Genomic DNA, 26,270 nt, shown 5'->3' with positions numbered 1-26,270 from the left:
GCCACTCTGCACAGGGCACAGCTGGTGACACCACAAAGCTGCCCCAGGACTCCTCCAGAAAACCCACACTCACAAAAGCAAAAAAAAAAAAAAAAACCCAGAAAAATGGAGACAGGCTGGTGTTTCTAATCCAAAGGTTCTTGTCTTTATTCAAACCAGGGCTTGGCACTGCTCAGCGCCAAACGCACCAAAACCTTTTTGCCTGAGGGAAATCCACATCCGGCCGAGGCCTCGGGAGGGGGAGGCAGGTGGAGCCTCCGAGCAGCTCCTGCGCCCGCCCCGGCCCAGCTCCGCCCCCAGAACAAACAGCAAAATACACTCAGCAGGTTTCTGTCAACTCCCAGAGTTTCAAACCCTCCGCCCCAGCACTGCCGCGGGGAGGGAGGGAGGGAGGGGCTGCAGCTCTTCCCCCGCCTCCGACAGCGCTCACGGAAACCCTGTTTTAAATTAAAAAATAAGCCAGCATACATAGTAGAAAATTTCTCTTAAAAATTTCACAATCTGTAAATGTATATATTTTTTTTTCTTTTAAACATAAAAGTTTACAATATACGGTAAAACAAAGGCTCAGGAAAAATAATTTCAAAAAAAAGAAACCTGAAGTTTTGAATTAAAGCTGAAGACATTTTTAAAACCCTGTAATTTGAACCAGTGACATTTTCTTTATTTGTGCTGATGGGTTAGAGAAAGGAAAATCTTTAAAAACTGCAGTCCAAACACCCACAGCTCTGCCTTCAGAAGCCATCTGCCCCCAACCCCTGCCCTCCCCCCCGAAGAAAAAAAAAAAAACTGTTGTTAGGTTTTTCTTCCATCAAGTAATGTGATTGTCACAAGTTCAGAAGTCTGGGATCCCGGGCTCCAGCTGGGCCCAGAGGTCCCTGTGGGCAGCACTCACTCCCTGATTGGCAGCCCAGGCTAGCGCCGGTAGGGGTGGAATCCTTGCACGTTGTGGTTCTGTCCCCGCCCGAAGCCGCTGCCTCCTGCCGGGGGGCCGCTGGAGGGCTGCACCGAGGGGCCTCCGTAGGGAGGGGGCTGCTGGCTGGGATCAGAGAAACCTTGGCCAAACCCACTCAAGTCTTGTCCATACCCTGGGGGAGAAGAGAAAGGCACAGGATGAGTTTCTAGGAATGGCCGTGGGTGTGAATCCCACAGCTGACAGTGCTCCCTTCTCAGGAACACAACCCAGAACAACACCTGGGAGGAGCAGCAGCTCTGGGGTCCTGCAGGGATCTTCCCCCCTTTTCTACAAAAAGCAAAGGGAACAGGTGTGCAGGAAGGTGGAAGAGTGTTTGGGGTAATCCCAGCCAGGCTGGCAGTTCAACCATCCTGTGCCTAAACCATGACACATCCGCTCACAGTTTTGGGAGCAGTTTGGTTTTGGTTTGGGACCTGCACCACAGGCCACTCTGGAGTGAGCAGAGTTTAGGCATAGGGAGAAAAACAGGAGTTTCCTTTCCAAGAGAAAAGAAACCTTGTCCCAACCCACTCAAGTCTTGTCCATACCCTGGGGAGAAGAGAAAGGCACAGGATGAGTTTCTAGGAATGGCCGTGGGTGTGAATCCCACAGCTGACAGTGCTCCCTTCTCAGGAAAACAACCCAGAACAACACCTGGGAGGAGCAGCTCTGAGGTCCTGCAGGGATTTCCCCTCCTTTTCTACAAAAACCAGAAGGGAACAGCTGTGCAGGAAGGTGGGGCAGTGTTTGGGGTAATCCCAGCCAGGCTGGCAGTTCAACCATCTGCTCACAGCTTTGGGTGCAGTTTGGTTTTGGGTTGGGACCTGCACCAAAGGCCACTCTGGAGTGAGCAGAATTTAGGGATGGAAAGGAAACCCCTGTTTTTCTACCTAAGAGAAAAGACTGGCTGCAATCCTTGCTACCAACACAAAATTCACTACTAGATGTAAATTAAGACGACTGAGAAATTGAGAAATTTAATTCAAATTCTCCTAATTAAATATGACTCTTAATCCTGGCATCAGTGCCAGCTCCTGCTCTGAAAGATGCTATTAAGGCTCCTAATTACCAAGAGCATTTCTGCAGTGCTGCCTCTCTCTGTGCAGGCTTAGAGCAGGTTTAACTCTCTTAATCCCAAACAAAGTCTCTTAGCACATCTTCAGCAGTTCAATTTCAAGCTCTGCCTGTCCCTCAAGGACTTGCTGGCACTAATGAGCACTAAAACACAGCGAGCTTAGGCTCTGGGAGCTGCAAATGCTCCTCCTGGCACTTGTTCAGACACAGATAAGCAGGAGCCCAAAACTACAAGGGGATTGTTTGCCAAGGGGAGTGGAAAAACACAACCTCGAGTTGCTGTTTCTGCACAGTGGTGCAAATCACAGAGCTCAGGTTGTTTGTGATGGAGGAAACCCACAGCACACACCTGCAGAGCCACTCAGGACTCACTGAGTGGCACACCTGGCTCTGCTTCCCTGTGTGGTTTCAGTGTCTGGCTCCAAACCTGAGCCTGGATGGATCACCAGGATAAAGCCTGGCCTGGCACAGCTCACTGAGGGGTTTTACCCAGCTGGGAGAGCTGCAGGGCCCCAACACAAACCCCAAACCTGGGAGAGCTGCACTGCCCCAACACAAACCCCAAACCTGAAAGAGCTGCACTGCCCCAACACAAACCCCAAACCTGAGAGAGCTGCACTGCCCCAACATAAACCCCAAACCTGAGAGAGCTGCACTGCCCCAACATAAACCCCAAACCTGGGAGAGCTGCACTGCCCCAATAAACCCCAAACCTGGGAGAGCTGCACTGCCCCAACAAACCCCAAACCTGAGAGAGCTGCACTGCCCTGACACAAACCCCAACACCTGAGAGAGCTGCACTGCCCCAATAAACCCCAAACCTTGGAGAGCTGCACTGCCCCAACAAACCCCAAACCTGAGCCCTGTCCCTGCCTCTCACCCTCTCCAACAGCCCCACAGGAACACCAGGGAACCTTCCAGGACCTGCCTGAGGCTCCTCCCTGACCTTGGGAGTGCAGATAAAGCTTTGGGGTGAGGCCTGAAGGGTGTGGAGCAGACAAACCCATCCTAGTCAGAACTGAAGGGACTGCACAGAGATAATGAATTTTTAATTATTTTAAATTAATGTAATTAATTTGATTTTGCAGGGTGTTAGTGCTGACACTCATCCTAGGTGCACACACTGAAGGGTTTAGGACAATGCCCAGGATAAACCTTACACTGCCTTGTGCTCATCAGGGGACTGTGTGGTTCTTTAAAGCCCACAAGCTTTATGCATTTATGTAAATATATGCAAATTAGGGACACTTCCAGGGATGGGGCAGCCACAGCTTCTCTAGAAAACCTATGCCAGGGTCTCAACAGCCTCACAGTGAGGAAGTTTTTCCTAATATCCAGTTTAAACCTATTCTTTTCCAGATCAAAGCCATTCCCCTTGTCCTGTCACCAGTTCCAGATGAAGAGTCCTTCTCCATCAGATCCTTCCTAAACTTCCAACACCTCCCAGACTCTGGCTGCTCCTCACTGATGTAACTGGCTGTGCAGGGATTTGTGCTTTATTTAGAAGAGTCCAACCCACTCCAAAAAGAGTCTGCAAAGAGCCAAGTGCTGGCAGAGCAAGAAAAACTTTTGAGTCACAAGGGCAAAACTATCCAGGAAATCAGCTGTGTAAGAAACAAATGAAAAAACATTTCAAACTCATCAACGTGAGAACATGCTGCTTCACAAACATCTCAAAGGCTCATCTTCCTTCAGAGGCTGCTTTACATTGCTGGAATTTTGAATATTATCTATTTAAATAAATGTTGTGAAGTTTTCATCTCATAGGAAAGTTTCTGCAGGAACTTGAGGCAGCACTACCACACAGAGAACGTGTTCCAGCAGGGCACAACCTGAATCCACGGGTTGCTGCATGCAAAATTCCCTTCAGAAGTAAAAACTGACCAATTACAATCCCTTAAAAAAAACATTAGTACAGAGCTCTTTGGAGAGATCTTATTTGGAGAGCAGTGCTGAGAAACAGGGCTGAGAGGAGCAAGATGAGAATGAGAATTCCCTCTGAGCTCCCTCAGGGAGCAGCAGCCAAAATTTTACTCTGGAGCACAGGCATAATTTTAAAAAGAATTTGTTTTTTGTAGCATTGCCTGCCTGCTGTAAAACTTGTTAGCTCAGAGCCTTCTACCTCAAAGTTTCCTACAGAGCACAACAAAGCTTTGTACAGAACTGCATCTCCAGAGAGATGGGAAGGGATGAGAAAAGGGAGGAAAAGGCACAGGTTTGGATCCTTACACATGCACTGCCTGTCTCTCCACGCTGTTTTTACTCTTCAAATCTGTTCTCCAAGGTCTGGAGACACAAAAAAAAAAAAGTTCACTACAAGCTCTGCAAAGCTTTTGGAGAGGAAGTTTGTGAAATCCAGGAAATGCACAAATCCCTGAAGCTTATTTTACAGCACAAAAGCAACACTTTAGAGCTAAGAAAATTCCCTCTGGCTAGAACATTGCATGATTTAAGGATGGCTTGAGCTGGTGGGAGCATTCCCATCCTGGAGAATGCCTGCAGCAAACTGTGTCCAACACTGTACCCAGGACTAAAGGGAAAGGGGATGAATTGCAGCAGTTACTCACCAAACTGACTGTAAGGGAATTCTGGCTGAGCAGTCGGGGGTTTGCTCATGTCCTGAGTTGCCTGAGATGGAGGTGGTGGTGGAGGAAAAGCGAGTGGTGCTGCCCCTGGAGTGGCAGGTGGAGGGGGGACTCCAGGGGGGGCAAACTGGTCAGGTGGAGGAGGTGGAGCACCATAACTAAAACCTGGAAGGACACAACAGGTGAACATCAACATCCTGCTTGGCTTTAGGGATGATACAATTGAAAATCAACATTTCTGAGGCTATTACACCCCACGTGTTTGTGACCTGTGGCTGCACAGATTCACAGATTCTTGGTCAAAGATGGCCCAAAGATCTCAGCACCTTGCACAGGTGGGAGAAGTGTCCCCCCAAAGACAGAGCACAGAGAAAGGGCTAAAGCAGAACTGGGGACCAAATTGTGCCTACAGACATGAGAAGTGAGGAGGAAGCCAAATTAACCAAGATTTTAGGAGTAAAAAGTGATAACTGGACATATTTTCCATCTTCTTTAAAGCAGGTTTGTAACAGACTTTTGCAATGGTGGCCTGAGAGGTAGGTGCTAAAATCCTATTTGTATTTCCAGTCCCAGTTGTGACCTTAATTCCTTAAGCTCCTCCAAAAAACCCTGCCAGTGTTTGGCCCAGGTCACCAACAATGAGCTGTAAGTTTTCTCTCTGATGTCCTAACAAAGGTGCACAATGTATCTAAATTTATTTAGCAACACAGATTAAAACTAGAGAACAGAAATGATTATTTCATGCAAGAATAAAATAATTCAAGAAAAAAAAAAATAATGCTACTGCTCTGAATATATAATTTGGAGAAAATAATTAAGGATCAGTGAAACCAGGTCCAGCAAACAATGAGGAAAAGCTGGATGAGCTCCAGCTCCTGGGGGTCACTTACTAAATGGTGGAGGGGTGCCATAGCCCTGTGGAAATCCTTGTGGAGGTGGGAATCCCCCAGGAGGTGTGGAGACAATGTATGAGGTAAATGGAGGTGGTGGGGGAGGAGCTCCTCTGCCTGGAGGAGGGGGTCCATATCCACCTGGAAAAGGAAGAAAAACCAAAAACTGAACCACATGAATACCAAGGAGCTGCTGCTGGAGTCAGCTTCCTCTAGATGGGGTAAGGCTGTTGGGTGGATTTCAAACAGGTTCAGCCTTCTATGAATCCTCACTTTGGGAAATATTATTTGTCCTCTAAGTATCCCCACTGTAAATAATTGCAGTTTAGCATGTAATCCCTTGGTAACAAATGAATGTGGCTGGAACAGCAGGATGTGTGTCAGCTCCCATTACTGAGCTGCTAAGAAGCCACTGTCTTCCCCTCTTTTCTTCCAGGACAAATTCAATCAAGCTTTTAAATGTAGGTTAAATCCTACAGAAATCCAGAAATCACTGTGAATGCTCAAAGAAGCTGCACCCGTGCTTGGGAGGATTTTTTTCCTTTCAGAATTGGTCCCATATAATGTACTTACCAATTGCCTGTCCAGCTGGCACCCACATCCCTACAACAAAACAAAAAAAGAGCTTTAGACATCAGTGAAGCTGCATGCTCTGGAGCAGGGATGATGCAAGAAGAAGGATTTGGCTCTGGGATAGACTGGGTATCCTCCCCATGCCCCTTATAGAGTTATTTTTATGGCCTAAGCAACATTGTGGGACTATTTCTGAATGTGTAATTCTGGAAAGACTCTGAATCATTCAGCAAATGACACTCAGAAAAGACAGCAGTTCCCAATCCCAAATCAGATGGAGCATTTGAGAGCTGCCACATACCAAGTGCAAGAAACTACAGCACTACAGAGAACAAAACCCTAGAGAAGCCCAGCAGACTACACATCCAACGGATTCTTAATTTACTATCAGGTTTATCTGAGTTATTTTTGCAGTTTTTGAAGCATAAAAAAGCCCTTCCCATCCCTTGTGCAGTGCTGAGATTGAAGGATAAATGTCCTCGTGTCTGACATTAATCTTTCCAGGAGATCAGATATCATTTTCCCTACTAATCACTGCATGGAAAATAATGGGAGTTTCTCAGTTTGCAGATTAGCACATCTGTGCACAATGTCAACCCTCAGCTGCAGCTTTCAAGTTAATCAGCACCGTGGGGAAATGAGCAATCCCTGTGCTGCATTTCCATCCATGGAGTGGGGATGGAGCAGCCACGCTCCCTGCACCCCCCAGGTGAACATTTCTCATCTCTCAGAGCAAGCAAGTCACAGCAACTCAATTATCCCTCCAGAAGTTATCAAAATTGTCTTTGGATGAACTCAGCATGTTTATCCTGCCTCTGGAATCTCAGGGGGGTTGCAGCTATCAAACCCAGGCTGCTCCTGAGCCCTGCAGGGCTCCTGGTGTGTGCACTGAGTGCTCCCTGCACCAGACCTGCCTGGTGCTTCCCCAAGCTACATTAAGCAATAAAACTCAAAGGCAAGGCCATCCATTTCCCCCTCATCCCTTCCAGATTTTCCTGATAACTTCCTTTGAAACTGCCTCATCCTTGAAAAGCCATTTTTCAGCCAAATTTATCATTGGGGTGTTGTGCAGAACTCACTCCACAGCTGGAGTCACAGCTGGAGCCTTCCCAACAGCTTCTCTGAGTTCCCCCAACCCATGGGGACTCCATGTGGGGAGAGGCAGCTCCAAAGGGAACAGGTGGGACACACCTGGGACATGTGCCAGGCCTGGCACTGCCCTCTGCCAGTGAAAAAATGGATTTTTGGGAAAAGCAGTGAAAAAACTTTACAAAGGACTGGGGGGTGGAAATCTATGCGGGGTGGAAATCTATGGGGGGGTGCTAGCAGGGAAATAAGGCTGGGAACAACATCTAGACCAGAAACCCAAAGTGGAGTGAACTGAAAAGGCCAGACAGGGAGAGGGTGGCACCCTGGGCAGGGTGGGCAGTGCCTTAGGGTGGTATGAGGGAAATAAAGCTGGGAGCAACATCTAGACCAGAAACCCAAACTGGAGTGAGCTGGAAAGGCCAGACAGGGAGAGGGTGGCACCCCGGGCAGCACCTTGGGGTGCTATAAGGGAAATAAGGCTGGGAACAACATCTAGACCAGAAACCAAAGTGGAGCAAGCTGGAAAGGCAGGGGGTGGCACCCTGGGCAGGGTGGTCAGCACCTTGAGGTGTTATAAGGGAAATAAAGCTGGGAATAACACCTAGACCAGAAACCCAAAGCAGAATGAACTGAAAAGGCCAGACAAGGAGAGGGTTGCACCCTGGGCAGTACCTTGGGGTGCTATCAGGGAAATAAAGCTGGGAGCAACATCTAGACCAAAACCCCAAAGTGCAGCAAGCTGGAAATGCCGGATGGGGAGAGGGTGGCACCCTGGCAGGGCCGGCAGTACCTTGGGGTGCTATGAGGGAAATAAAGCTGGGAATAACACCTAGACCAGAAACCCAAAGCAGAATGAACTGAAAAGGCCAGACAAGGCGAGAGTTGCACCCTGGGCAGTACCTTGGGGGCCGTAGCCCTGCTGCCAGGTCGGAGGGGGCTGCCCTGCCCAGCCGTTGGCAGCGCTTGGCATGATCCTGCTCCCCCACTGGCTGGCCCCTGGTGGCCCTGGAGTTTGGCTCTTGCTGTCCCGAGGCTCAGCACGTTTCACCTCCACCTGAACAAACAGAGGCAGCGCTCAGCGGGGCTGGGGCGGCCCCGCGCCCCCCGGCCCCGCACACACACCCGCAGGTACACTTAAGACTACACTTAGCATCTTATGACTTATGTCTAAGTACTTAATTATTAAAAACTTAAGGCCAAGTAATTTACAATGTTTCTCAGGTACAGTGTAGGTGATGGTAAGGAATTACAAGTCCTACTGTTGAGGGATTCCAAGAAAAGCATCCTACAAATCGCTTCGGTCTTGTTGGCTTGAATCTTAAAACAGCAGTACCCTCTTACAGCAGCTCTGCACTTAAAACAGCAGAATCTTGGACATTAATGACAGGCTGATTTCATGTTCAAGGCAGGAGATAAGAAGATGATGTTTTCAGTTAAAAAACCAGAATTTTGAGTGAAGAGGCTGCTCTGAAAAAGGGTACTAATGCTTTAACCAAACATGTTTGGGGTCCATTTGGAAGTGACAGTTTAACCCACCCCAACTAACTGCAATTTCAGCTCTGCTCATACCTGAGAAACACACATTTTTTGAGATTTTTTTTTTTGTATTGTTGTATTTTTTTTTTAAACTTAAGATTTTATTTAAATGTCTAATGGAAGATAAAGACTTACCTTCCCCAGGCTAACGCTTAAAGAATCTCAGTTAACTCAAACAATGTCAGAGGGAATGGATGTGATAAGAGAATCTTACATTACATCTAACAAAAAAGTAAACAAACATGCAAGTAATAAAAATGGACAGTTGAGTCAATAAGAAGCAATCTTCATACTGTGTTAAGTCAGTGACAAAACCCCTCCTGTTTTAAAAAATCAGTAACCACAGTGCTTAACTTATTTCATTCCAAGATAAAATGTCCTAGTGTTCCCAGCCATGGAATAAGTGCATTTGACCTACTTAAAATAAGCTGCACATTCAACATAAACCTCTCAAAAAAAAAAATCCAGTTCTGATTTAATGAAACCCTCTCAGCACTCGCTGAATTTGAGGCTTTTTTTTTTTCCATGATTAATTTTAATGGGTGCCAGAGTACAAAGAAAATAAATCTCAATCATCAATGGGCTTGAGTAGTATGGAAAATAAAGTATTCAGAATTCTTCCTGCCATGTCTTAAAAGCCATTCATGTTGGAGAACAAACAGGAAACAGGCACAAGGCAAGGACAAAGCCCCCCACACCCCTCCCTGCCAATGCCCCAAGGACATGAGACATGACAGTAACCAAATCTCTGTCAGCTCAAGGCCCTTCCAGAGAGGAACCAAGGGAATTTTTCAAAGGACTCAAATTAATGAGTCTTAACACATTTGCCTTGAGGGAATTCGGTTATTGCTTACAAAAGCAGAGGCCTTCTTGCAATTTTAATTTTTTCCCCCTCCTTTCAACAACATATGGATTCATTTCAGCAATACCTTTTTAATTACCAAAAAAGACAGAGATACCATTTTTAAAGCAGGCATGATTAGGCAGTGAAGGAGAGAGCAGGGGATCTGGAGCTCATTAATCCTTGTGGAAGAATCCCATTAATTTTTCAGTGCACACTTGGAAGCAGGGAACTGCCAAAGTGTGCACTGAAAATTCCCTGTGCAATAAGGAGGTTCAAATTCCACACCTGCCTAGAGCCCAGCTTACCCCAAGAACTGAGGCAACTCTATTAATCTGAGCTAAAAATCCCTGAATCCTGATTTTTTTTTTTGTCACTGAAAGGGGGGGAAAGGGCAAAAATCAATTATTTCAGTTTGGAATTGGGTTTGTTTGGGGAACACAGAGAACTCCAAGTCCCAGTGCTGTGTCAGCAGCAAAGCAATGAGGGGACATCCAGGCTCACACTGGGCTCTCCATCCTCTCCCAGCACCTTGTGGGTGTTTATCTTTTGTTCCCATTTGGATCTGCTGGTTTGTGGGATCAGCTCCCACTTTAGGGTTTTGCTGAAGGCAATTCCAAGGGCAGATCAGGGAATATTGGGGGGATCCAGGTGATCCTTACACACCCCTGTGTGATTTACTACACCTGGGAGTGTCACACCAGGAACCAAGAACTGATGTTCTGGATCCCACAAGTCCATTCCTTTGTTCCCATTATCAGGAAACCAGCCAGCCCTGCACCCCAAATCAGGTTCACAGGAATTAAAGGCATTATTGCACTGCAAAATGAACCAGAACTCCACTGCCATGCAGAGTGTGGCCCTTGCTAGCTAAGGAAAGGCTTATGAAATATCAGCACATAATTAAAACCTCACACAATGCACATAATTTAAGGAATGTGAGAATCTTCTGTGTCTCCCTGAACCCCTTCACTTCAAGTTTAGCAGCTTTAACATTTTGTTTAAAATCTGGATATACCTTAAAGCTGTGCAAGGATTTAAATTTACCAGAATTTCCTGTGGTTCATTTTTCTTTAAATTACTCCTTTAAAACTTGGGTGTCCTGCAACAATTTATTTTGCTTTTAGGTTTGGGTTTCTTTTTTTTTTTTTTCTTCCACAGGTAAAAGTTATGTTCCTTGCTGAGTAACATCAAAGGAGCCTAAAAAATTCCTGCCTATCCAAGCCCCATTTGCTGACAACACAGTATGAAGATGAAACAACCAGAGGTCACTTAACTGCATTGTGGTTAAATACTATATAGAGTACGTGGGTTGGTATCAAAGTTTCACAGTAAGTGACCCAATTTTTTAAAAAACCAATCCTTCAGGATGTTTTTTTTTCTCCCTTTTTCTTTTCAAGTTTAAGATTATATAAAGCAGATCGTCTGACACCACTTCAAGATTTGAGTATCAAGTACACATCTGAAGGAGTGGTATCTTAAACCAAGCCTTGAAGAACTCAGATTTCACTGGGATTCTGCTTTTCCAACAGCTGGAAATCACTGATTTGTCTCCTTGCACCACAGCAGTGCTCAAAGCAGAGGCACTGAGCACCAGTTCACCCCAGAGATGATGATCCCAGTTCATCTGCTCAGCCAGAGCAGCCCCCAGGTCTGTACACACAAGGCCTCACCCCAAGCAGAGCCCACAGCCTGAATCCTCAGGATTCCACCCCTCCCTCCCCCAGGCTGCCCCATCCTCACTTCCCTCCTCCACAAACTCAGACTTTCCCCACCTCCATGGATAAAGCCTTGAATTTGGACTGCTGTGCTCTCCCATCAACAATTCAGCTGGATTCCCCAGTGAAATCGCTCATTGTCCAAGACTTGGTTCTTTCTTAAGGTAAAATAAAACTACAACTACACACTTTTTTGCCCATGATGTCGTGAAAATGCATGTTGACAGCCTGGTCCACTGATTGTTCGTCCTCGAAAGTAATAAATCCAAAACCTAGCCAACGACGAAGAGTGAATCAAGGTAGCAGGGTGTTGTGACACAAAACAGGATGATGAACAGTATTAGGGGCAGACCAAGGGTTCAAGCAGGGGTTTCAGATAACGACACTTGTGTTCAATTGGCAAAAACTCTGAGGAAATTGCAATGGATACTTCCTGTGAAGAGGCTTTAGTGCCTCGTCTCGATTGCGCGCATGCAGCTTCGAACTGAGCTCGTTAACCGGCTTTTAATTTGATTTTATTCCTCATCCACCTACCAGGAAATGGAAAAAAACTGCTAAAATCAAAATATTTGTGGGACAGCAGATTGAAGTCAAGCAACTTTGCTGCTCCTCCCTTTGATTCAGCCTAATTTCCCAAGGAAAACCTATCATATATCCCTGTTCCCCAAAGCTGCAAAGCAACTTCCTCCCAATCCCTTAGCCCAGCTTCCAGTTAGGGAAATATTTTCCATAGAAAAGAAAGTTAGTTTGGAAATGTAGCTGTTAAAGCATGAGAAATTTTACCACTCCATGGATGAATGAGAAGCTTCAGAAACTAACAACCTACATCAGAGGTTCTCAAGTTTTCCACACCTTGGAGAAAAAGCACAGAACAGGTGTTACTCCTTCCCAACAAGGCAGCTCCCCTGTGAGGTGTTGCTCACACAGAACGTGGCGTTGCTGCCACGTCCTGAATCGTTGATTTCCATTTGAAAAATCCACACAACTTCCCAATGGGTGGCTCATTCCCTGGATTCAGCTGGATCCAGCAGCTTTTGATGCTTGGAGAGAAAACTCTGGGAAAGGAGGCAAAGCTCCCCTTTTGGAGGTCACTCTGAGAACCACTGCAGTAGGTTGTAGCTGCTGACACAGCCGAGAGAGTGGCAAAATCGTGGTTAATCCCCCAGGACAAGGCGGCTGCTTCATGCCATCACCCACTGGCTGCTGGTGGGGACAACCCAGGGCAGGGAGGGACACATGCAGTACAGGAATTGTGCCATTCTTTGGATTAGCTACAGAGAGGGGGGGGAAAGGGGGGAGAGCAATAAAAATTCGAAAAAGAAACCCGAGGTGCGGCGTGGGAAGCGTTTATGGAACATGGATGCGGTTCTGCTTTTCTGAAACCCAAGATTTCCCCCTTGGTTTGCGTTTTGCTTTGCAGCTAGTGCTGACAGCAGCCAAATCTTGCTCTAAAGCGTTACAGAATACAGATCTAGCACAGGAATGTCTCTCCACGCTTATCCAACTGTGTTGGGTAAGCCCAAAGAGGCCTAGTGTAGAGAAAGTTTATATATATATATATATATAAAAATACACAAAGATACAGGCCAAAATAGATTCCAGCAGGTCAAATTCTGCTGTCAGCAACAAGAGCAAAAGACATCACTAAAATAAACTGAAAATAAAAAGGAAAAAACTTGGCATTTCCCACACACAAGAGACTGGCAGTATAAACGAAGTTTTGTGGAGCTGTGATGAAAGCAGCCTCGAAGCTGAGAGCAGCATTTCATCACAATATATTTGTCTGAGTTAACCAGAAATCCGAGTGTTGGAGCCAAAGGAAAAGTGTTTGTATTTAAATCATGTTTAGTATTCCAGCCTTTGTCTAAAAAGAGATGGGGAGGAAAAACAATGGATTCCATCTGGATGTGAAGGTTGTTGTTAAATTTGATTTCAAGGCTAAAGGAGGGGAATAGATTGTGGGATGGGGTTGGAGGGGTGGAACAGGGAGGGCAAGAGGTCATTGAGAAAAGCAATAAATAAATTTTAAAAAGGGGATTTGAAAGGGTCAGACAGCACAAGATAAAGAAGAGCACAGAAATCAGAGTAGCACAGCAAAACTCCAAGGTGAAGCTTTAAGCAGAAGTGATGAAATCCACCACCTGCAGCTTTAGCTTTTGAAGGTCAGGACTCTGCTAAAGGCTGGAGAAATGAACTGCACCCAGCAGGAATCCAAGAGGAGCAGAGCAGAGTGACAGAGCTGGTCTGCAGCCAAGAGAGGAGGAGAACAGACAGAGCAAGAACCTGGAAATCCCTTCCCAGCTGTTGGAACCAGGAGAAGCTGAGAGTGCACCAAAGCCCCTTGGTTCCTTCAGAGATGTGCCATGGCTGCTGTGCTTGGGGCGTGGGGAGAGTTTGGATGAGGCAGAGCTGGCAGGAGCAGGCAGGACTGGGAGGGAGCAAAGATCCTGTAGATACCTGACCCCAGCCAGCTCCTCAAGGACATCACCTGAGAATTTGGTGCCTCCTGAGGAGCTGGAGGTAAATGGATGCTACAGGAATTAGAACAGGGATCATGTTCCCTTCTCCTACCAGGAAATCAATGTGCACTCCCACAGGAAGGGTGGTAAAGTGAATGGGAAAAGGCAAAATTCAGAAGGGTCTAAGGAGAGATGGCACTGAATTGGCCTCTGGAATTTTATCTACAGTCATTAAAAGGATAAGGGGACAGAACAGCAAGAGAACACAGAGAAATCAAGAGAAAATGTGTTCTAGGATGCACAACCAGGAGTACCCAATACAAACTCGAGGAATTTTTCCTAGCACCCCCAGGGACTGCCAGGGCCATTTTGGGAGATGTGTTAGTCAGCACACTAAAAAAAGCCTGGAACAGCACAGAAACAAAAGGCAGAGAGAGAGAGAGGATTCAAGAAGTGCTTAAGAAGTCTGATGAATTAGGGGAGGAAGTTTTCTGTGGGTGGAGACAAGACCTTTCCCCCACCTGGCACTTGTGCTTTGCACCCCAAGCCCTCCTTTGCCTGTGTTGCTTTTAGTAGAGCTTGAAGCAGAGAAGCCATTAATTGAGACAGGATTAATCCAGACCAGGCATGATGCTTAAGTACCTTTTGCACAGAGGCTGCAAGGCTGGGATTAAATATTGCAAAGATAGAGATGATACAATAATTACTGAAATATTTTAAAACTTCAGCCCCAAATTCCATTTGAATGCCAGTGCCTTTGTCTCCTCTATCCAAAACCAGCTGCTCTAAAGCATTGAAACAGATGAATTTATGTGCTGCTTAAATCAAAGGGATCTGCTGGAAGAAGATTAGGATAGCTAAAGCAAGAAAACAAAAAAAAACAAATATATTGAAACTTCGTTTACACTCCAATAAAAGACAAAGCCCGTCCCTCCTCTGACTGCGGAACTGGCCTGTACCTCTGTGATAAATTATCACCTAGAGAGAAGAAATCTAAAGAGATATCGTTAATCACAGTCAAACAATTCACAGAGAGAAAAGAAACAAAAAAAAGAACTTACTTAACATTACCATACTTTACTATGAAACACTTAAATATGCCACTAAGGATGTATGTCTAAATTAAAAATAAAACTAAGACTTAACAGCTTAATAAATATGAAGTGAAGGATATATTTCTTAATAATGAGGCAGAAGAGAAATGAAAAGTTCAGATGGCAAACTATTCTCTAGCATGTTCAACATGCTACAGGGTGGGAGCACAGCTAAGCTTCATGTGCCAAAATATTGCCTCTTCCTTGGCAAACAAATGGTGGATGCAAAGGGTGACATGGAATTGCTTCATATTTTGACCAAAGGTTCCCAGTTTGATTCAATATCTAATGAATCTTTCAGGTTTTTGGGGTTTTTTATTCTCCTCCCCTCTTAAAAACCAATCTGGTATACAGGGATTGTATATCCCAATTAAAAACATACATATATATATATATTTCAGAATTATTTTGTGCTGTTTCAGAAGAGTTTTTTCTTGAATTTGAGGTGAAGCCATTTAACCAAAACAAAAAGCAGGTGATGGATGGATTCTGTCCTGTCTCGTGCTCTGACTGGAGCACCCCACATGCACTTACAGACCCAACATACCTTTCATGTGGAACAGGAGGAAAATCTGATTTTTTCCCCCCTCTCAAAAGTACCTTAAGCCACAGGAGTGGCTTGAGAATCAAATTTCATTCAACTATAAAAAAAAAACAACCCATCAATGAGCATGAAACATCTGAGTTGAAATGCACAGACCCAAGTGAAGCTGGAGATGAAGAAAGAGTCTAGACTTGAAGTGATGTTTGCCCAGTGAATTATTCTTTTTCCTGAGGCAACATAGGAGGAAAAAAAAAAAAATCTACCTTTTCTGATGGTGTGAAATAGTTTGCCATCTGACTATAGGAGAGTAGGAAGAAATTTCAAGGACAAACTAGATCAGCCTTTACCTCGGGGCCTCTGTTTCTCTGCGTCATAGATCATTACAACTTCAGTGACCTGGAAGAGAGAAGGGAAATTCTACTCCCTGTGCTCCAAGGGGAGGGCTGCAACAGTCACCACCAGCTGGTTCCTGCTCTCTACCCACAAAGCACAAGCCAAGTGCAGCCATCATCCCAGCAACAGCACAAAAATAGGGAATGTTGCTCTTCCTGGGAGTTCAGAAAGCCTGAGCTCATCTATTGTCTCATCACACTTGACATTTTAATTTAACATTGAGCTTTTGCACTGTTTGTACCCAATCTATGCCTATTGCACACCCCAAAGGTTTGTTTTCCAACAACTCATCAGTGTAGCTTTTTAAAACATGATTTTCCCCATTTTTAACCATTTTCACTTTTGCCATGAAAAGCAGCTTGAGCTGCAGGCACCTCCAGGAACATGCAGGGCTCCTCTGATTGAATTACTGGAGCACCAGTTAAACCAATGCTTTAAACAGCTTTACAAAACCCCTCCAAGTTCTGGATGAGCAGTATCAGTGTGATTTTAACCTAAAAAAAGAAAAAAATGGAAATTGCAAGCTGTTCAAAGGCTTCAGGATTATTCTTCTCAGAATGAGCACCACAGTGAGCTACAATTTAAACAAAACCTGAGGTGGAATGTTTATGTCAACATTAAAACAGCTGAAGGGAACTGCCCTGAAATCTCTCAGATGCAGAGAAGTGGTCACAAAATGAGTGTGATTTTATAAAATTGCATCTTCAAGACAATCTCAGGATGTTTTAACTCATGAGTAAAAATGAGTTTAAAGTCTGACACAATTTTATCTTTACTTACAGCTAGAAAACATTTGGGTTTGAGTTGCTGCACTCACTTGAGCACATCCTATTGAGGGATCCAGGTGGGGATAATGCCCCCCATCAGTGCCACATTTGTCCCTCCCCTGCTCCATTTGGGTTCTCTTCACCCTGGCCTTAATGACCCAGCAATTACCAGGGCTGAAAAATCAGTGCCTGCCTTGGGCTCTTCACTCTCGTGGCCACAAAACCTTTGTGAGACTCCAGTGCTCCAAAGGGACTCGTTACAACTCCAGGAAGATTTTCTGATTTCTATACTATGAGTAAAGTGCTGCTACTTACTTTTAAGGGCACTTACAGTTGTGGCTGTTGCCTTCTACACCTGCAGGACATACCCTGTATCTCCCCAGCATCCAGGGCACAGCTGGAAAGCCAAGTCTGTGAGGAAGAGCCTTTTGAAACTACATCCCACAGCTGTGGAACGTGCTCCCTGTTTTTATTATTAGTCTACTGCAGCCTTTCAAGCTAAAGAAACAGTTGTTAGCTATTGTTTTTTGTGGTTTTAAATGAATTGTATTAATGGAATTTTAAATACTGATTTAAGTTGATAAACTTAAGAATTTGTTTCTCAATAAATGCTTTGCTGCCACTAAGAAATGTCAGAAAAAGGTTATTGAAAAAAGCATCAAAAACTACACTAAATGCTAATTAAGTTCATTTTTACCAGCACAGTCCTGAATTTAACTCACACAATCTTTAACTTCCTCAAACTTTTTCACAGCTGAATTATTTAATTCAGTTGTTTATCATATGCCCCCACTTCTTTGAGGGCAGTGAGAGCTGGGATAAATGGGAATTAAAACTAAATTAAAACTAAATTAAAAAAATAGAGAAGATACAGTCATTTCAGTCCAAGGTTACAAACTGAATTAAAGAAGGTGCATGAGGAGCAGTTTGTCTCAGAATGGAGGTTCTAGGGACATCAGAACTGAGATTCCAGATGGTCTGAAAGCAGCTGCTGCTCCCCAAACAATGGCAGGAGACCCAAATTTAACCTGTCTGTACACACAGTCAAATACCAGGATCTTAAAATCCAGCCCATTGAGAGACTCACTGTTCCCAAAAAATAATCAGCAGACATTTTTAATTGCCCAGCTGAAAGTTATCAAGAGTAAGGGGGGTAAGGGTGGAAATAATAATAATAAAAGGAATAATTTTTAAGGCACCTCAGAAGTTTTTGGAAGAAGGGACAGAATAATGCATCAGGTAGACTTAAACATGAGGAGACAGAAGCAGCAAAGTAAATTCCACATGAGCAGCAAGTTCTGCCAAGGGACATTTCCAGATGATGAATGTTCACTACAGCTCCTCACAAAATGCTTCAACAATTTGTCCAAATTCCCCCCAAATTTGACAGCTTGAGGAAAAGTGAGAGGAGGCAGCAGGGAGAGGAGGCACCTTCCCCCAGGACTCACCACTCCGAACTTCTTGAAGTATTCCCTGAGCTCTGTCTCGCCACAGTTATGAGGAATCCCACCAACAAAAATTTTATTGGATTTATTGTTATCGCTCCTGGATCCTTTCTGCTAAATCAAGGAGGAAAAAATTCAGTCAGAAGAACAATAAGGGTGGTGCTTTTATCATTTTACACTGAACCATGAACAATGGGCTCTGGCAGGCTGAGGGGAGAGCTCCAGCCCTGAAGTCTCCCAGGCATGAAAGGGAAGCACATTCTGAGCTCAGGGGTTCAGTGTCCCCTTTCTTCAGAGGACCAGGAATGCAGAGCCTGAGTTCTGAGGCCTTTGGCTCATTCTAAACTGAAATCTGGTGAAGCTGCAGGGTGTGGAGTGGGCTGCAACAGCATCAGCCCTGCCAGTGCTCTCAAATGTGAACAACTCCACTAAAAGCATCACTAAGAGCTTAGGAAACACCACACCCAGAGTGACACTGCTCTGCACAGAGCCTGCCCATGGAAATCTAAATTAAAGAAACTTTTTAAAAATGAGATTTACACTTGAGTTCTGCCTTTAAAACCTGGATATAACCCCAAGGAACTCCAGAGGACACACAGGGATCTCTCCTTACCCATCCTTCCTTCGGCCGTGTCCGCTCCGGCTGCATCCCCCGGGGTGTGCATGGCTTTGGGTCAATCTGGAAGAAGTTCCACTCTGGTCAGACTTCAGCACAATTTTGTTTTAAAGTTACATTTGTGGCAGCTAAACCCAGCCCTGCTGACATGCAGCTCCTCAGAGCTCAAACAACACAAGCCATGGAGGTAAGAGCTGCCTTACAATAAATCATTTAAACCAACAATCAGGTTAACACTGACACTGTACAAGTAAGGAGCCAGAATTTAAAGCAAATCTTTGAATCTGGTGCAAGAAATAAAAATAAAATAAAATAAAATCAACTTACATTTCGGCCATCTAACGTATGAGGTCTGCTGGCCAGCACTGTTCCCACACAGTTGGGATCTTTAAATTTGACAAATCCAAATCCTCGAGATTGATTTGTTGTTTTGTCTTTCATTATTACACAGTCTACAACTTCTCCATACTGGGAGAAGTAGCTACGAAGAGTTTCTGTCAAAGAAAAAAAAAGCAAGTATTAAACAGAGCCAGATATTAACAACACCAGACTGTGTTTGCAATGATGAGACAACAGATCAGCAAACATGGAACACAGCTTCAAACTCATCTTTTGAAAATGATCACATCTTACTTCCTGTAAACAAATGGCAGACAACAGTTTATTTCCACTCATCCAAATGGAAAACAGCAGGGAAGGGATTATAAAAAGGGTTGTCTGTTGGGCTGACAAAAACTTCAGCATCAAATAATATAAACCTAGAAGTATTAATATATAAAATATATATATATCACAGAATCACAGAATTTCTAGGTTGGAAGAGACCTTTAAGATCATCGAGTCCAACCCATGTTCTAACACCTCAACTAGATCATGGCACCAAGTGCCACATCCAGTCTTTTTTTAAACACCTCGAGGGATGGTGACTCCACCACCTCCCTGGGTAGATGATTCCAGTATTTGACCACTCTTTCTGTGAAAAACTTCCTCCTTAATTCTAGCCTGTATCTCCCTTGGCGCAGCTTGAGACTGTGTCCTCTTTGTCTGTTGTTGCCTGGAGAAAGAGCCCGACCCCCAGCTCACCACAGGCACCCTTCAGGAAGTTGAAGAGAGTGATAAGGTCACCCCTGAGTCTCCTTTTCTCCAGGCTGAACAACCCCAGCTCCCTCAGTCGTTTTTCATATATATCATATAGCTGAGTTGTCTCTAGAGAAAGTTTTATTAATTAGCAGGAGGCTCTCAGTGCAATCTCCCCCCACAGCAGTGCCTGTGAAGAGCTCCTGGCTGGGTTTTCACCATGGCCCAACGCCTGCAGCACACGTTGCTCACCTTGTGTCGTGCTCCAGTCCAGGCCACCCACGAACAGCTTTCTGCAAACAAAGCACAGGACAGCTTTAGGGGCTACAGCACATGCTCCATCTGATTTAAGGCCCAGCTCAGCTCTTCTGGCCAGGTTTGGGGGTACCAGGACTCCAACATGCCCTACAAAGCTGGCACCATACTCAAATCAAACCCTTCCTCCTGCTCTCTGCTCCTCCCTCCCTCACCACAGAACACTCACTTGGCTGCCAGCACCTTGAAAGCAAAGCAGAACTGCCAGGCTGAGGCCTGAGCCAGAAGTCAAACCTGTGCAGCAGGTATTAATAACAGAGCAGCACTAATCCAGCAGTTGTGAAACCATTGCACAGCTCAGTTTCCAGATAGTGATGAGCAGGTGAGAAAGTCATGGCTAAACCCCAAACTAAACTGCTCAACGCTGATTCAACTCTTCCTCTGCAAAGAGCACCCAAATCTGCAGGGTTTCCTGTCCCAGCATGCCCAAGGACCTGGGTAGGTGCTACAGGAGCTCCGTGCCAGGCTGGAGCTCTGCAGCTCTTTATCAACTCCTGGGTGTGCCAAAACTTCCAGCAGTCATTTGCTCACTAATTAAAGGTTGGTTAGAGCTGCCTCAACACTTGGCCCTTGTCAGTACCAAGAATCAGCCCCAAAAACACCCTGAGAGCTGAGTGCAGCTTCCTCCTGAGGAGCAGCATCCACCTCTGCTCTCTGGGAGCAGGGGCAGGACCCAGGGAACGCTGGGGCTGTGTCAGGGGAGGTTCATGCTGGGTATCAGGAAAGGTTCCTCCCCAGACTGTGCTGGGCACTGCCCAGGCTCCCCAGGGAGTGGGCACGCCCCCAAAGCTGTCAGAGCTCCAGGAGCATTTGGACACTGCTGTCAGGGATAGGATGGGATTGTTGGGGTGTCTGTGCAGGGCTCTGATGATCCCTGGGCTTCACTTCCAGCTCAGGATTGTGTGATTCTGTGAAAAACATTAACTGCTGTTAATGGCTCCATGGCTCTGCACAGACAAGCACTGGGATAGTTTATTTTTGGGGGATGCCCTCTGGTTCTCCATCAGACCTCAAAGAGGAAAAACCACATCCTTGCTTTGTCTTCTTTTTGCCTTCACCTACACCCAAGTACAGCTGAGGGTGGTGGGCATTCCTGCATCCTCACTTACATGGGCAAAGTTGGATTTCTCCTAACAAAAAAAATACTGAACTTCCTCTCACCTGCTCTTTTCAGGGGCAGGTAATGGCAGAGAGAGCAGCCCAGTCACCCCCAGTGAGAGCTGCAGGTGAACTGGGACTAGCAGGAAAATGAAGTTCCTGTGGAGCAGGGCAGCTCACTGACAAAACCAGCCTGTCCCTTTCCCCTTTGATTCCCTTCCCTGATAGGACATTGTGTCACAACCCTTCTGCACCAGCCAAAGTGACAAAATTCAACACTACACAGCACCTAGCAGCCTTGTTCCATTGAGGCAAATTCTGTTCTAAGTCACAGGCCGAGACGTGACACCAGTCTTGTCTTTCACCAGAACAGAGCAACTGTTAAGCACTGATCAAAGCATCTCCTTGAGCAGCCAGCAAACAACTGAGCTGGTGCCATGTGAGGCACAGACAGCCCTCAGTGTCACTGCTGTGTTATCACCGTGCTAAAGGACGTGCCAGCCCTCCCTGGGAGCAGCAGGGCAGGCCCTGCACCCTGCCCTGGGTTATGCCCTGCAGCCCTGCCCTCTGTCAGAGCAGGCCTGTGTTCTGTGGGCACGCTGGGCATGACAAAGTTTCCCCCAAGGATTGGGAAAGTGCCCCCAGCTCCCTCTGGCAGAGCTCTGGCTCCTGGCACGGGCTCAGGGCCTTGTGCAACAGCAGCCAGTTCACAGCAACAGGTCCAGGCTTGGCCAAGGTGGCCCCACCACCATCCCCTGACCACCTTCCCTCCCCACACAAGGCCACAAACCTCTCTGTGCCTTTATTTTTAAGAAAAATAAGTAATTTCCTAATAGCAAAATAAAACCAGCTGACCTACTGCTATATTCACAATAAAGCCTTGATATATGTTAGTGACTTTTCTTTGAGGTTTTGGTTTGTTTTGGGGTGTTTTTAACAAAATTTGATAGCTTGGTATAAAAGATTAATTGATTTTACATCCTTGTAAAAGTACCAGCTGCGTTCTGAGAGAACACCAAGCTGTCTGAGGGAGGGAGGTCACTGAAACCTTCCAATTCCACCATGAATTATTTGTAGTCACCCTACATGGACTGGAACAGCAAAGCTGGGGTAGCTCAAGGCCAGCTGCAGCAGCTGCATGGAAATCCACAGCTCTGGTTTATATACATCCTGTGGAATACCAAAAGCCAGGAATCCTCTGCCTTGGGTTTGAAGACACTGAGCAGGGCCAAAGTTCCCAAAAATCCAGATGTGGTGTGGTACAGGACAGCTGTGAGGCAGGATGGGGGTGTGAATGCTCCCCATGCTCAGCTGCATCACCAGAAAACTTTTGGTCCTAACAGCTCATGGGCTGGCAGCTATTCAATTCATAGAAATGTACAAAATTGATAAAATATCCTGAGCTGGAAGGGATCCATGAGCACTGGCATCCCAACAATCCCACCCTGTGCACCCCTAGGAGCAGTTTCCAAATGCTCCTGGAGCTCTGGGGGCTGGGACCATTCCCTGGGCAGTGCCCAGCACCCTCAGGGGGGAAGAACCTTCCCTGATCTCCAACCTGGCACAGCCCCAGGTTGTGCCCCTGCTCCCACAGAGCAGAGCTTGCTGCTGCCTTGGGAAGGAGCTGCAGACCCTGCTGAGTGTCCCCTCGTGCTCCTCAATGTTTGGAGGTCACACCCCAAAGCCCACACCCCCATAAAGGCCCAAATTTACAGTCTGGAGGACACTCCAGCCCCTCCAGCACAAAGCACCAGCCTGGCTTTGGGGCAGGTCAGTCTGTCCAGCAGGAGCAACGAGATCCTGACAGGTGCAACAGCCCTGAAGCAGCAGAATTCCCCACAGGGATCACCTCAGGAGCACAAAGGGGGATAATGAATCTTCAGAAGCTGCAGCTGTATAATAAGTTTTAACCAAGTGTTCTGCCTCACTGCTTCCTGTGGGAATTTCATTGCTAATTTCTCGTTTTCATCGCCAATTTCTCGTTTTCATCGCCAATTTCTCGTTTTCATCGCCAATTTCTCGTTTTCATCGCCAATTTCTCGTTTGTTGCCATAAACATCCTTGCTGCTGGAGCAAATCAACTCAGGATTAGTAAAAAAAGCATGTACAGGTATTTAATAAACCAACAAAAGCATGAACTCTTGGCCACATAAATAATTTGGGTTTTGATTAATAGCTCTGATCAACACCTCAGCACAGCCCCCATTAGCTGCAGGACAAAAGGATCAAGGTCAGCACTTTCTCCATCCAAACCAGCCTCAAGAATTAATTAATTATAACAAATAACACTCACAAGGCCCCTCCCCACCCATGCCAACACACCTGCAGGGCTCAGAGCTCCCTTAGGTACCTTCTCTGAAAATCTCTGCCCAGAAAAGCAGCTGAATTCAAACTTCCCATCCACACCTGCCTCTCACAACAGCTTTAAACCAGAGCTTCCTTCTGAGGGCTGGAGCAGCTGAGCTTGTTCTGCGCTCTCATCTTCCCTCTGAGTGTTTTTGGGGAGGAGAATAAAGAAAATTTCCCTCTCTGATTAACCCCCAGCTATTCCCAATCTGATTACAGCCCCAAAGGATCCCAGCCTGTGACTGGGAACAAACTCTGTGCCAGCCCAGATGCTCAGGAGGGAGCTGATAGTCCATGGAATAACCTGGAGCCTGGCACTCACCTGCAGCTCAGGAAATCAGACCTGATCAGGTCTCACAAGGCACCAGACAAGGCCCAGGAGCAAATAAAAATACATTCAGAGCAAAACCCACTCATTTAAACAGGCCTCGTGCAATGTGTGCTGGAATTGGATCATGTCTAAGGTCCCTTCCAACCCAAACCATTCCAATGTGATATTCCAGTCACTTACCCTGCCTCCTGTACTTTTAGGATTTACAAATTAAGAACATGCAGCAAATAAGCAGCTTACAAAGCAGTGCAAGCAGCATGGGACAAGTGGTTTGTGTTTCCAGTTTCAAACGAGGTGACCAGTCCTGATGGGCAAACACTGTGCCAAAACTTGCACTGCAAGAACCAGCCAAGGATATTTTATAATTTGGTTTTTGCTACTTTGAGTTCTACCATGCCCAAGCCTGCAGCCTGATCATTTCAATGTCACCAGGGTACAGCTCTCAAGCAGAGTAATACTGAGTGCAGCTGGATCATCTCTAAGGTCCCTTCCAAGCCTTGCTATGATTCTAAAAGCACGTCAGAAGAACCAGACCAGTGTCAGGTTTTTGGTTTGGGAATGCTTAAAACCGGGATTTTCCTGCCTGGAACAGAGGCAGAGGACAGCAGAGGGGAGCTCGGGAGGGCAGCCCTGCCCTGAGGGGGACACGGAGGGTGAGGGGAGGCTCCTGGTGCCACCTTTGTCCCATCACCTTCCCCCTCCTCACCGCAAGCCCCTCGGGGTGGCCCTGATGAGTCACCAGAACAAAAACCCCAGCGGGGTCACAGAATCACAGAACAGACCCTCAAGGATCATCGAGACCAATTCCTGGCCCTGCACAGAACTCTTCAACAATCCCACCCTATGTCTGGGAACACTCCTGGAGCTCTGGCAGCCTCGGGGCCGGGACCATTCTCTGGGGAGCCTGAGCAGTGCCCCAGCACCCTCTGGGGGAAAAAACCTTTCCCTGAGAGCCACCCTAAACCTCCCCGGCCACAGCTCCAGCCGTTCCCTCGGCTTCTGTCACTGGTGCCAGAGAGCAGAGCTCGGAGCTGCCCCTCTGCTTCCCCTTGTAGGAAGTTTAAAACTGCGACGAGATCTCCCCTCAGACTCCTCCACGCTGAACACACCAAGCAACCTCAGCCGCTCCTCCTAAGGCTTCCCCATGTCCGCTTCCCTCCTTTGCACGCTAACACCTCACTATCCTTCTTATACCGTGGCGCCTAAACTGCGCGCAGGACTCAAGGTGAGGCCGCACCAGCAGAGCGGGACAATCCCCTCCTTTTACCGGCGTGTCGCCCCCCCCAAGCCCCGTGTCCCCGCGTCAGGTGTGACCGGAGGGGAGGGCCCGAGGGAAGGGGCCGGGGTGGGACTCGGGCGGGCGCGGGGGGATCCGGTGCGGGCGGGCGCGGGAAGCGCCGCGGGCGGGTGACCTTGGGCGCGCGCACCTGCCGCAGCCCCGCGCGCGCGCCGGTCACGTGACGGCGGGGGGGGCCCGGGGGGGGGTGTGTGCGCCCTCACGGCCCCAACATGGCGGGACCGGCCCCCCCCTCAGCACCCCCGGCCCGGGACCGGCTCCCTCTCAATGCCCACCCAGCCCGCTACCGGTGCCCGCTCAGCCCCCCGGCCCGCGGGAGCGCCGGCGGGACGCTCTGCTGAGGTTGCGGGAAAAGGTGACCGAACCTCGCACCACCGTCCCAGCGCGCTGCCCTCCCCTTCCTCTCACCCGATCTCATCGGCGCCTCCCACGCTGTTCATGGCGGCGACTCCTCCGGGGCCGCGCCCGGCTCTTCCCTCCGGTGGCGGCGGTGCCAGCGGCGGGTCGTGGGGCCGCGGGCGGGCGCTCCCGGCCGTGTCCCGGTTCCCGTGTCCCGGTTCCCCCCCCGCCGCCCCCGGCCCGGCCCGGCCCCCCCCGCCGCGCGCTCGCGCTCCCTCAGCGCCGCCGCTGCGCGCGCACCCGCCCCTCGCTACGGGGTCTCCGGGGCCGCGCCCTGGGAGGGGCAGAGAGGGGCGTGGCCGCGCGCGCGCGGGGGCCGGCGGGAAGGGCAGTCCGCGCGCGCGGGGGGGCGGGGCCTGCGCGGGGTCCCATTGATCCATCCCGGGATCTCATTGGCTATTCCAGGGTCCCATTGCCCATCCTGGGATCCCATTGGCTATTCCAGGGTCCCATTGCCCATCCCGGGATCCCATTGGCTATTCCAGGGTCCCATTGCCCATCCCGGGATCCCATTGGCTATTCCAGGGTCCCATTGCCCATCCCTGGGATCCCATTGACCTTCCCCAGGGGTCCCATTGCCCATCCCGGAATTCCATTGCCCATCCCTGGGATCCCATTGCCTATCTCAGGGTCCCATTGACCCATCCTCAGGTCCCATTGCCCATCCCCGGGGGTCTCATTGCCCATCCTGGGGGTTGCATTGCCCATCCCAGGGGTCCCATTGCCTATTGCAGGATCCCATTGCCCATCCCCAGGGGTCTCATTGCCTGTCCCTGGGGTCGCATTGCCCACCCTCAGGGTCCCCATTGCCCATCCCAGGGTCCCATT

At 47.6% G+C, this 26,270-nt stretch overlaps 1 protein-coding gene across 4 annotated transcripts; it reads right to left on the bottom strand.

The window, feature by feature from the left end:
• Positions 1 to 122: 122 nt before the first annotated feature.
• Positions 123 to 25,570, bottom strand: DAZAP1 (DAZ associated protein 1). 4 transcript variants are annotated; one of them, XM_063161052.1, is made up of 12 exons: positions 25,452 to 25,570; positions 19,909 to 19,949; positions 18,907 to 19,073; positions 18,577 to 18,642; positions 17,967 to 18,074; positions 15,706 to 15,754; positions 11,451 to 11,533; positions 8,067 to 8,220; positions 6,078 to 6,107; positions 5,505 to 5,645; positions 4,597 to 4,779; positions 123 to 1,088 (listed from the first exon to the last, which is right to left on the bottom strand). In XM_063161052.1, exons 1-12 carry the CDS (start codon positions 25,481 to 25,483, stop codon positions 916 to 918), a joined length of 1,227 nt encoding a protein of 408 aa, XP_063017122.1. In that variant the 5' UTR covers positions 25,484 to 25,570; the 3' UTR covers positions 123 to 915. The 4 variants fall into 4 exon arrangements, with proteins under 4 accessions (XP_063017122.1, XP_063017121.1, XP_063017124.1 ...); XM_063161051.1 differs by having other exon boundaries at positions 17,967 to 18,077; positions 25,452 to 25,569; XM_063161053.1 differs by lacking the exon at positions 123 to 1,088 and adding an exon at positions 1,192 to 1,504 and having other exon boundaries at positions 17,967 to 18,077.
• Between the last annotated feature and the right edge of the window lie 700 nt (positions 25,571 to 26,270).

The sequence above is a fragment of the Melospiza melodia genome, chromosome 7 (genome assembly GCF_035770615.1).
Source record: "Melospiza melodia melodia isolate bMelMel2 chromosome 7, bMelMel2.pri, whole genome shotgun sequence".
Classification (NCBI taxonomy): domain Eukaryota; kingdom Metazoa; phylum Chordata; class Aves; order Passeriformes; family Passerellidae; genus Melospiza; species Melospiza melodia.
The sequence above is the reverse complement of the archived record's forward strand: the minus strand, read 5'-3'. Positions and strand labels throughout refer to the sequence as shown.